This window comes from Mirounga angustirostris, unplaced genomic scaffold (genome assembly GCF_029215605.1).
Source record: "Mirounga angustirostris isolate CCGP_5_RB_7025 unplaced genomic scaffold, mMirAng1.0.hap1 SCAF_4, whole genome shotgun sequence".
Classification (NCBI taxonomy): Eukaryota; Metazoa; Chordata; class Mammalia; order Carnivora; family Phocidae; genus Mirounga; species Mirounga angustirostris.
The window spans coordinates 165,869,083-165,881,070 of record NW_026991712.1 but is presented as its reverse complement, the minus strand read 5'-3'; the positions used below and the strand labels follow the sequence as shown (position 1 = coordinate 165,881,070).

General features: G+C 56.1%; 2 protein-coding genes across 2 annotated transcripts; one reads left to right on the top strand and one right to left on the bottom strand.

The window, feature by feature from the left end:
- Positions 1–5,880: 5,880 nt before the first annotated feature.
- On the bottom strand, positions 5,881–9,938 carry FAM229A (family with sequence similarity 229 member A). Its single transcript, XM_045898191.3, has 3 exons — positions 9,268–9,938; positions 9,034–9,180; positions 5,881–8,827 (listed from the first exon to the last, which is right to left on the bottom strand). The coding sequence occupies exons 1-3, from the start codon at positions 9,402–9,404 to the stop codon at positions 8,725–8,727; spliced, it is 387 nt and encodes a 128-aa protein (XP_045754147.1). The 5' UTR covers positions 9,405–9,938; the 3' UTR covers positions 5,881–8,724.
- Positions 9,939–9,994: 56 nt separating this feature from the next.
- TSSK3 (testis specific serine kinase 3) lies at positions 9,995–11,478 on the top strand. Its single transcript, XM_045898192.2, has 2 exons — positions 9,995–10,139; positions 10,817–11,478. Exons 1-2 carry the CDS (start codon positions 9,995–9,997, stop codon positions 11,476–11,478), a joined length of 807 nt encoding a protein of 268 aa, XP_045754148.1.
- Positions 11,479–11,988: the final 510 nt, after the last annotated feature.

Here is an 11,988-nt window from a genome sequence, read left to right as displayed (position 1 = left end):
GCAGCAGCAGGTTGCGCGTCGGCCAGCGCCAGGCGGCGCCCGGCGGGCGGCTGCGCTGCGGGCTCAGCCAGTAGTCGCCCAGGCTGCGGCGGGAGGCGGGCGCCGGCAAGGCCGGGCCCCGGCAGCCCCAGAAACACAATTCCTGGTCCAGGCGGTGCGGGGGCGTGGCCCGGGGCCGCCTGCTGGGGAGACGGGGCAGCGGTCACCTCGGAGCACGAGGGGCGGGGAGACGGGGGCCGCCTCGAATCCGACGCGGCGGGGCCTGCGTCGGAGTCGCTCTTGGTCGAGGGACTCTTTAGAGGGACAGGCCCGGACGCCTCCTCCCCCAGCTGCTGGACCAGGCCCCTTTATCCCGCCGGCGCCCTCCCCGGGGCCCCCCTCACCGGGACAGAAGAAAATTCACCACGAAGTGGGCAGTCTCGGTGAATAGCATGGCGTCCAGCCCGCGGCCCGGCTTCGGCCTCTTAAATACCTGCCGGGGTGGAGGGGGAGCGGGCCTGAAAGCCCATAGTCCCCCCGGGACGGCTGTTTTTAGCAGGAGGCATCAGCTGGCAGAGCGGGGTGGGGGCAGCACCGGCCCCCCCCCCCCCGGCGGGTGGGGTCTAGTCCATGGTCTGACTTCACCAGCCGCTTTGGTGGGAGGGGACCAGGCACCAGATTTCCTGAGACACTACTCCCCCCGCCCCCCAGCCCAGGATGGCAAAGGCAGCAAGAGGGGGGCCGAGGACAGTAAGGTCAGCTGCCGGTTAAACCTTCTCCATCCCACCCAGGGGCCTCCAGCCTCTGTTTACAGACAGACCCCTGATGGCGTGCTGAGGCAGAACCCACACCTCAAAAGGTGGCCCTGCTCTCCCAGGTATAAGACCCCCCACCTCTGCCTCCCAAGGCCCTCTTTTTTTTTTTTTTTTTTAAGATTTTATTTATTTGTTTGAGAGACAGAGTGAGAGAGAGAAAGAGCACAAGAGGGGGGAGCGGGAGAGGGAGAAGCAGACTCCCTGCCGAGCAGGGAGCCTGATGCGGGACTCGATCCAGGGACTCCAGGATCATGACCTGAGCCGAAGGCAGTTGCTTAACCAACTGAGCCACCCAGGCACCCTCCCAAGGCCCTCTTGTAAGAGCTTTTTCCCTTGCTCCAGGGCACTTTCAAATGCTAGAGGCAGAAGGCTCCTCGGCCATCTCTAGTTCAGGAGTTCTTATCTGGAGATATTCTATGAATGAACTTTTGGGGATCCAGGACCCCCTAAACTGTGTCAAAGTTCCAAATACACAATATTTCTGGGAAGAATCTAGAAAGGATCCCTGACAGCATCCTCCCCCCCCCCCCCAAAGAAAAAGTTAAAGGCTCTTGATCTGGTCCAACACCCTCGTTTGGGAGAAGGGGAAACAGGTTTGGAGTGTGGTTGAGAAAAGCCAAAAGTAAAATCCAGGTTTCATACAACTCTGCCTACCCCAACAGGGAGTGAGACAACCCCTCTGTGCCCTTGTTCTGAGCAGAGCATGGGGTTCAGGGCTCAGAGCCCAGGCTGGGCCCTCCTCCCCGACCCCCTGGGGATCCAGAGGAACGTGCTGGCCCAGCTCCCTTTCCCACATGGCCAGTTTGGGCTATTCCCCGCCCCCCCCCCACCCGTGACTCATGCTGGCAGCTGGGGAGAGTGGGCAGCTGTTCCGAGCCCCCAGGGCCCAAAGCAGGCCTTGACTTGCCCCCCAATTGTGCAGCCGTATTTGGGGATTTAATCTCTTGTTTTCCCTCCTTAGGGAATCTCCCTCCCCTCATCCCTTCCTCTTTTCCCTATCTCCAACCTCTCCCTCCCTGATGGCTCCTTCCCAGCAGCAAACAAACAGGCTCTAGTCTTTCCTATCTCTGAAAAAGAAGAAAGCCCTTCTTCAACGCCATGTCCTTCTCCAGCTCCCCTTCACAGCCAACATTCTTGAAAGAGTTTTGTACACAAGCTGTTTGCACTTCCTCACTCAGCCCCTGCAATCTGGCTTCCTCCCCCACCATTGCACAGGAATAGCCCTGCTCCTCAAGGTCCCCACTGACGACCTCGCTGCGAAATCCAAGGGATGGTGGTGAGTCTTTATCTGACTTGACCCCTCAAGCAGTGGCTGACTTTGATACAAATTCTCCTTCCTACTTGAAATACTTTTGTGTCCTTGTTTTTCTGGACACTGTGCACTCTTGATTTTCTCGCCAGGCCATCGTGCTGGCGGCTACCACACGGCAAATTCCTCATCCTTTGCTCACTGCCTAATCATGTCCTAAGGAAATCTCACTGGTTCCCATGCCTGGGGTGTCTGCCTCTGTCAGAGACTCACTTCTCTCTTTCGGCCGTCATCTGTCTTCTCTGCCCCACACCTGTCTCCTGGCACCCCTCCTAACTCCCTCCCCCAGATGTCCCACCTCACAGGAAACGTGCCCCACACCTGCCCTTCCTCCCATTCAGGTTCCCTAGCTTGGCCATTTTCTCAGTTGCCAGAACGAAAAATCTGGGTTTTGTCGTGGGATCTTCTCTTTTCATATTCAAGCGGCTATGAAATCCTATCCTCTCCAGGACATTTATTTTTTTTAAAGATTTTATTTATTTTAGAGAGAGAGAGCAAGCAGAGGGGCTGAGGGAGAGGGAGAGAGAGAATCTCAAGCAGCCTCTCCCCGAGCATGGAGCCAGACTGACTCGGGGCTCTATCCCACCATGCTGAGATCACGACCTGAGCTGAAATCAAGAGTCTGCTGCTTTACCAACTGAGCCACCCAGGCGCCCCCAGGACATTTAAAAAGTCCCATTGCTTCTCTCCGTTTCCACCGCGAATGAATGCCTGGTCCAAGGCCCCCTCGCCTTTCACCTGGGGGGCCGCTGCAGCCCCCCGACTTGGCTCCCCGCTGCCGCTCTCTAGCACTTATGTGGTCTGTTCCCACAAAGCAGCCAGGGTTGTCTTTCCAGAACATGAGTTTGTCTCTCTGCACAGTGTCTTCAGCACCAAGTTCACCCTTGGCACCTACCAGTTCCAGTGCCAGGGACATTTCCTCCCCCCATGTCCTCGCCTGGGTCACTGCTGCACGTCTCAGCTCCATTGTCCTTCGGGGAACCATTCTGGGCCTCCTAGCTGGCTCTGCTGTTCCTTCTCTTCACAGCACTGCGGCCTCTCCTCTGTGGGCTTATCAAGCACTTGCTAGCTAGTCTAATCTGCAGAACTTCTACCAACTCCTGAGCCCTGCCACACTAGGCCCCTGGGATGTCAGGATGAACACGACAGAGGCCCTGCCCTCAGTGAGTCCGTAGTGTAGTGGGGAAGGCAGACATTCGCCAGGGATCAAGGAATAGCTGAGTACACAGTGGAACAAGCAGGTGCCATGAGAGGAGGACAGGTGGTCAGAGGAGCCTTCTGGGAGAAGGGACAATTGGTGGAGATCTGAAGCGTAAGTGGGTTTGGGAGGCAGGCTGTTCCAGGCAGAAGGAACAGCATGCTTAAAGGTGGAAGAATGTTAATGTGAATCGCTGAGGGGTGTCTGGTGCGGCTGTATGAGTGATGTAAAGAAGCCATCGATGAGTCTTAAATAGAATGGGATGGCTGGGGTTTGTGGTCTTTATAAATAACTCTGGACTAGAGGCATCAAGGAAGGAAGGAGGGAGTCTGGTTCGGGGGTTGTTTGGGCAATGGTGGGCTCCTGATTCAGGGTGGGGGCGGGGGAACTGGAGCAGAATGGACTGTGGTTGCCTGGACAGAAGGTGAGGGCAGAGACAGGGAATGAGAATGTTGGTGGTGGCCCCACCCTGGAGGGTAGGTGGGGAGAGGCCAGCGGGCAATGTGACACCCATATCCCTGTGTGTCCAACCCACCGACCTAGCTGGTGTCTGGTTGCCTGTTGTCTTCCTGTGGGCCCTCATCCATCCTTTTCCCTAGAAGAGCAGATCGATGCCCAAGAGGCAGAAGGCTGCTGTGAAGGCCTAGGAGGAGGCAGAGGGGAGGAGAAGGGGAAGTTGGGTCAGAGTCCGGATGTGACGAGGTTTCAGGGAAAGTGGCATCTGGGGTTTCCTCAGTCTGGAAATTCCACTCTCTCTGGCTCCACCTTGAGACCCCGCCCTCCAAATTCTGAGATGCTCAAACTCAGGAGCCCAGTCCTTGGAAATCCTCTCTAGGCTCTCTAGGGACTGTGAGTCTATATCCTACGGTCCACATCCACTGATGGGTCCCTAATGTCAATGCGCACCTCCCAGGAGCTGGCCTGGTGCCCATGACCTGCATGATCCCATGCAGTCCTCACACTTGCCCTTGGAGGCACGAGCTTATTTATCCCCATTGTACAATGAGACTTCCAGGCCTTAAGGAACTTGCTAAAATTCCCACAGCTTAGACGAGGCAGAACAAGGATTTGAACCAACGTTTGACTGACATCAGAGACTGCTTTTAACTCTGTGCTATATTAAGCCTGTCGACCCCCTGGTTGATTGGCTCAGGAAGGGAAGGAGGCTTTGTGGGGTATTTGCTTGTGGTTGGGGTGGCTGCCCCCCCCATATCAAGCAACAGGAAAGGGTAGTACTGACGTCAATTGTTGCCATGACGATACAGCAACCTTTTCCCTGCCATCTCCATGGTAACCTGGGGGTCCATCTGTACTTCGCCCCCTCCTTCTAAAAGGGGGTCCTTTAGGGAGGGGCTAGCTAATAAGGTGTCTGAGAGGCAAGTGAGGGGAAGCCGTGATTGGAGTATGCCCCTTTCCCCAGGTCCCTCCCTATTCCTTGGGCCCAGAGAATAAGGTTGGGATCAGGGGGTCCTGCCTTGGGGTCTGGGGACAGCTTTACCCTCGAGGGTGAGGGAGGCAGCTCTCCCTTTCCCACCTGGGGATTCCCCTGGAAATGCCCCTCAACCAAGTTCCTCTGCTCGTGAGCAGAACTGCTGGGAAGTTGGCAGAGGGAGGCAAGAGGGATTCCCCAACCCTCTCCAAGGCTGGACATCACCCAGGCCCAGGGGACGTGACTGGCTGGCTCTCGGCTGCCCCCTGAAGCCAGGGGTAGGAACAGCGGCCTCCTCTCTTGCTCGAGTGCGGGCTGTGCTGGAAATTCCTACCCGGTGCTGTACATGCCTGAAACCTTCTGGCAGGTGTCATTAAGCCCATTTTACAGATTTGGGAATGGAGACTCAGAGAGGCTAAGTACCTGGCCCAAGTTTGCGCAGCTAGTAAATGGCAGTCAGGACTCTAAGAGTTTAGGCCAGTGGCTTTTCCGGGGGGAAAAAGGAAGAAGCAGAGAACAGGATGGAAAAGGAGAAAAGAAATAGGAGAGTGAGTGACTCAGGTTGCAGCATGTCATACTGTCACCTATAGAACAGAGCTCAAATTCAAGGCCTTCTTAATCTAGCTTCTCTTCTCTTACATCATCTCCAGATCCCCTGAATTCTGAGCTCTGCAAGGGCCAGGATCTGTCAGATTCAAGCCTAGGTTCTCAGCACCTGGTGTAGACCAGATAGGTAGGTGTTGGAAGAAGGTGACCGAATTGACTTCCTGGAACGTACACTGCACTTTCCAGCCTCCGGTCCTTTGCGCACAAGGTTCTGTCCACCCAGTGGAGCTAACTAGCCCCTGGGCTGACCCCTCCAGGCAAGGTGTGTGTCTGAAATCTTTGCATCACTCACTATCCAAGCATATGCGGGATGGCTGGCAGCAAGTCTTTTTTTTCTTTTTCAAAAAGATTTTATTTATTTTCGAGAGAGAGCGGGGGTGGGGGGAGGCTGAGGGGGGAGTGTGGAGCCCTATGCGGGGCTTGATCCCACCACCCTGAGATCATGACCTGAGCCGAAACCAAGAGTCAGACGCTCAACTCAACCAAGTCACCCAGACACCTGTCTTTTTTTTTTTTTTTAAGATTTTATTTATTTATTTATCGGAGAGAGAGAGAGAGCACAAGCAGGGGGGAGCGGCAGGCAGAGGGAGAAGCAGGCTCCCTCCTGAGCAGGGAGCCCGATGTGGGACTCGATCCCAGGACCCTGAGATCATGACCTGAGCCGAAGGCAGAGGCTTAACCAACTGAGCCACCCAGGCGTCCCAGACACCTGTCTTTTTTTAAAAATTAAAGTTTATGTATTTATTTAAGTAAGCTCTATGCCTAATGTGGGGCTCAAACTTACCACCCCGACATCAAGAGTCACATATTCCTCCAACCAACCCAGCCAGGTGGCCTCCTAATTTTTTTAAACCAGTGAGGAAGGGACTTGCTGGAGTGAGGCCTCCTGCCTGCTAGACTGTGTGAGTTCCATGAGGGCCAATGCCTGTGGTCCTTCAAGTTCACTGCTGAATCCCCAGTGCCTTGCACAGGCCTGGCTGGTGGACTTATATTGACCAAGGCAGGGAAAGAGCCTGAACTAGAACCTGGGCCTGACTCCTGGTCACACTGTCCAAGGCTCCTCATTGCCATGGAACAGAGCTGTCACCCTGGCTCCTGCCACTGTCTCTCTCTCTCAGGGCTTCTTTCCCTGGAGGAATACCCAATCTTTACATAAACTCTCTCGTCTCCCAGAATGTTTTTTCTCCATCTCTGCCCGTTATTTTCTGGTGATGCTGTCCATCACCCAGCCATGCTTCCACCTCAAGGGTAGGTTCTGCTGGCCCAGCTGGATCAATCATAGTCTCACCTTTCCCTGATGATGGTAATTGGCTGAAAGAGTGCGCAGGCGACTTAAAAGAAGGGTCAATCACTGCCCTTCCCAAGGTCAGGTAAACTGAGAGCGGGAGAAAGCACCTCTCCCATTTGCAGATTTCCAAACTGCCACAGGCATGTTCCCTGCCCAGAGGAGATAATCGGGGATGAGAGATGAACAAAGGGGTAGTCCTGGTGGCCCCCCCCCCACACACCCTGGTTCCTACAGTTCTTCCTTTAAGTTTATGTATCTGGAAAGCTTATATCCCTCCGAGCCACTTGAAACAACGTAAGTTAACTTTAGTTGCTTGCAAAGGAGAGACCTCATCAATACAGAGGCCAATAATATTTTTCTCTCTAAGCTTACAGTGGTCTTCTAAGGAGGGGGTGACTGTTTATAGGGAAGAAGGCCCTTTTCCGGCAGAGCAGCAGCGTGGGTTATGCTGGGTAGGCTTTGCCTGGATGGAGCTCGATGGGGATCAAAACAGCTAGATTACTCCACTTAATAGAGTGAACTGAGAGCCCTGGGGGCTCTCTAGGAATTAAGAGTGGATGAGGAGAGGAGTAAAGAGGAGAGGGAAGCCAGCACTGTGGCCTGAAGCCAGGGATTCTTCTGGTGGGTGAAAGGGAAAGAGAGGCATGGGAAGGCTTTCAAGAAAGAGGGTGTTTGAAGGACCAGGCTCCGAATGGTCAAGTCTAAAATCCTCAGTTCGAAGTAGACCCTTTTTTGGCAAACATCCCTCCTCCTTTTTTTTTTTTTTTTAAGATTTTTATTTATTTATTTGAGAGAGAGATTGTGAGAAGGAAGAGGGTCAGAGGGAGAAGCAGACTCCCCGCCGAGCAGGGAGCCTGATGTGGGACTCGATCCTGGGACTCCTGGATCATGACCTGAGCCGATGGCAGCCGCTTAACCACTGAGCCACCCAGGCGCCCCCCCCTTTTTTTTTAATTTTTATTTTTATTTTACTTTTTTAAAGTTTTAAATTCCAGTTAGTTAACATAGTGTAATATTAGTTTCAGGTGTACATTATAGTGACCTCCTCTCCTCTTTTAATAAGTCTCCTACATTTGGGACTGCCTGGGAGAGAATTTATGTGGAAACCGAGAACGGTGGTCCTTTTGGGTGAATGTGGGATTTTGAAGTACTCTAGGGAGGGCTAGGAATTCTACCCCATGTGGATTAGGAGTGTTAAGTCATTTGCATTTAAATTTCAGGGGACAGGAGACTGAACCTGACCTCTGGGTTATGTGTATTTTTTCCAATATTAAAATAATACAGGCTCATTAAAGCAAAACTGGAAAGTGGAAAATACTTGCTCAGCTAAATGCTATACTTCCAGGCAGCCTTGGGTCATGGATGGATTTTAGAGTGTTAAGTCTGAGGACACTGAGGAGTGTGCTAGCCTATCAACCATCAGCTGGGGGAACCCGTGCAAGTCTCTCAAGGCTCAGTTACCTCACCTGTAAAATAGGAATAAGAAATCAAGGTTTTTCAAAAGACTTCTTGCCCGGTCTTTTTCTGGTCCCTGGGAGGCCCCTAATCCGAGGTGCCCAAGGTCACAGAACAGCAGATAGCAAACGCTAATTCCATTTTGGGAGCATTCACTGGGCTGGTGTGGGTGGCCGTTCTCTTTATTCTAAGTTGTCGGTCCAGCCGCTCCAGTCCAGAGTTTCTCTGGACCCCCGAATGCAGCACAGCTATGGGAATTGCATTGGGAAGCCGAGGAGAGGGATGAGAAGGATGAGGGCAGGGGCCGAGGGGAACGGTAGCCCTGGAAGGGGTCCGGACCAGTAGGGAGTTGGGGGGGGGGGTTGGCGCGGACGCGGAGGGCGGGCCTCTAGGGCTGGGTCCAAGGGAGGAGGCAGCCGAGGGAAGGAGCGGAGCAGTTTGCGGGTCGATCGACGGGATAGACATACACGGTCAGCCCGGAGTGGAAAGAACAGTTTATGCTGTGCTTTATTAAAATGTGCATCATTCTTTTATTTTAAAATGTGCATCATTGTCTCGTGCTCGGCGCGCGCGACCTCAGCGTGGTGGCCCGCGGCGGGCCTCGTCCCCGCCCGGCTCCCGTGGAGCCGCCGTGCGCAGGCGCACTCAGGTGGCGCGGGCCCGGGGGCTCCCGCCCATGGCCAGGTAGACGTCGATGGGCACGTGCAGCAGCGTCAGGCAGTGGCAGCCCGGGCAGCGTCGAAGCGGCCTGGGGAAAGCGGGGCCCGGCCCCTGCTGTTGGGAACGCGCCCGGGGAGTGCACCCGGGCCATGCCCCCCACCCCCGGGGTTCCGCGGGGCCCTGATGCGGGGACGCGGTTCTGGGCAGGGAAAGTGGACGCAGGCGGTCCGGAGCCCCGCGCGGCGGGGACGACCGGGGCGGCAGGAGGGGCCGCGGGGAGGGCGCCGGCCTCACCTGACCGGGGTGTGCTCCGTGGCTACCGGCTCCGGGCTGTCCTGGGACTCGGGGGCGGCGGCAAGGCCAGGGGAGTCTCCGGCCTCAATGGGGAACCTTCGACCCTGCGGGGGCTCCTGGGCACTCATGTCCAGGCCCCGGGGCGCTCTGCGCGGGGAGTGGCGGTCAGGCCGCTCCCGGGCCGCCGGACGCCCCCTGCCCGCGCCCGCCCCCGCCCCCTGGGTCGTTGCTCACCTGCCGGAGGCCGAGGCCGGTCCCAGGCTGGAAGCAGCTGCCGGACCCCTGGCCGCGGGACGACGCTCCGGTCCAGGCGGAGCCCGGCAGGTGTCTGCGGCGCGCCGCGGCCCGGGCGTCGAGGGGGCGGGCTGCATTGTGACCCGGGCCGCGGCGCGCTGACCTCACAGAGCCCGTTCCTCTCGCCGGGAACTCCCCCCTCGCCGCGTCGGGCCGCCCCGCACACCGCGCGGCCGCGAGCCGGGTCCGGAAGGCTCCGGCCATGGCGCCTCGGTACCGGGCCGGGCAGAGCCCCCCCAGCAGCCCGATGGGGGCGCAGGAGGCGGCGTCCACGAAAAGGAGCCCGTCATCCCGGGCGGCGCGCAGACGCCCCGGAGCGCCCCGGGGCGGGCTGCGACTCCCTGCCTGGCTGGGGGACGGGGGCGCGGCGGTGACTTAACCCGTGCTGGGTTTGGTGGTGGTGATGGTGAGGGCAGGTAAGGGCACTGACAATTTTGGCCAAGGGTCACACAGCATTTACATCACAATTGGGCCGGAGTTTTAAAATGGCCCTCTCCCTCCCCACCACCCGTGGCTGCTGTGTCCAGACGGAGAATGCTCTAGCGCTGGGGCGGCTGCGCATGAAGTCCTTGGGGGGAAAAGGAGCAGGCCAAGGGCGATGGTGGAGTAGAGCTGCCTCACAGAGGCAGCATGAGCTGAGAGGGTGAGGAAGGAGGCGCTAGACAGCATGGAGGACTTTCTGCTCTCCAATGGGTACCAGCTGGGCAAGACCATTGGGGAAGGGACCTACTCAAAAGTCAAAGAAGCATTTTCCAAAAAACACCAAAGAAAAGTGGCAATTAAAATTATAGACAAGATGGGAGGGCCAGAAGGTGAGCTGGGGCCCCTTTGGAGGAAGGGAGGGCTGGTTGAGGTGGGTGGGCACTTCCTCCAGTGGGAAGGATCATCCCCTCCTCCCCTTTAGTCTGGAAGTGCAAGAGAGTTTGTGGCTCTGGGGTAGGTCGTGGGGGGTGGGGGGTGGGGGAACCTCGCACCTCTAAAACCCAAGATTAAAGTGGCAGGAGGTAAAGGGCCTCAGAGGCACAACCCCAGCCTGCTGGGCCTTCCTTGTTCCAGGAGGGGGACGGAGATGGGCAGAGAGGCCATGGCCTAGGCTGGCAGAGGGTAGGAGCTGCTGCCAAGGCAGGCAGAAGTGGGAACAAGGAAGACAGGGCTCAAGGGAAGAACCGTGGGGTCAGGAGGCAGGGGTGTGAGTAGCTGCTCACCACGCTGTGGGCAATCCAGGCCTCATAACCGAGATTCAGTGGTTTTGTCTAAAAAATCCCCAAAGCACTTGGATATCCATGGTCTCACAGGTTGCTCACAACAGTGCGAGGGTGGCAGGGAGTTGTTCCTTTGAATAATAAATGAACTACAAAAATAATAGCAGTGGGCATTCTTTGCAATGTCCAAGCAGCTAGACATTTAAGACTGTTAATGGGAACCAAGGCACCAGACCCAGACACGGTGGGCAGACACCCAGACGTGTCTTTTCCCCTTGTTTCCTCAGAATTTATCCAGAGATTCCTGCCTCGGGAGCTCCAGATTGTCCGTACCCTGGACCACAAGAATATCATCCGGGTGTATGAGATGCTGGAGTCTGCCGACGGGAAAATCTACCTGGTGATGGAACTGGCTGAAGGAGGGGATGTCTTTGACTGTGTGCTGAATGGGGGGCCGCTGCCCGAGAGCCGGGCCAAGGCCCTCTTCCGTCAGATGGTCGAGGCCATCCGCTACTGCCATGGCTGTGGTGTGGCCCACCGGGACCTCAAGTGTGAGAACGCCTTGTTGCAGGGCTTCAACCTGAAGCTGACTGACTTTGGCTTCGCTAAGGTGTTGCCCAAGTCACGCCGAGAGCTGAGCCAGACCTTCTGCGGCAGCACAGCCTACGCCGCCCCCGAGGTGCTGCAGGGTGTTCCCCACGATAGCAAGAAGGGGGATGTCTGGAGCATGGGCGTCGTCCTGTACGTCATGCTCTGCGCCAGCCTACCTTTTGACGACACAGACATCCCCAAGATGCTGTGGCAGCAGCAGAAGGGGGTGACCTTCCCCGCTCACCTGGGCATCTCGGCCGAATGCCAGGACCTGCTCAAGCGGCTCCTGGAACCAGATATGATCCTCCGGCCTTCAATCGAAGAAGTTAGTTGGCACCCATGGCTAGCAAGCACTTGATAAAAGCAATGGCAAGTCCTCCCCAATAAAGCAGGGGGAGAAAGCAAACCCTAAAACCCGCTTCTAAGATGGTGATATATGTTTTACACTTTAAGTATACTTCTATCCTAGAACTTACCTACACCCTCCCCAAGCCTTACTTCTCTTTCCCTTTAAAGATCTTCATGCAACCAGAGGGCCTCATTCAGACTTCCCTTTTATTACAGCTAACAAGTGATTTTCACACAGGTGTTCAACTCAAATTAATGAAAAAAAAAAACAAAAAAAACCAAACAGACCCCAGAATCATACACACACTGGGGGAGGAGAGGGGAGAAGTGACCAAGAGCCACTGGAACCACCACTGTTGCAACTTCCTTTCCAAATAAAAGCAGAAGCGCTGGGAATGCAGAGACGGCCTCTCGACTCCTTGTCTTGGTGAGAGGCCTGCTGGGGGCCCTGTCCCTGCCTCACCCCAGAGTCTAAGTTGAGTCTGAGGTGAGGACAGGGGACTTCCTTGAGCCCCAGACC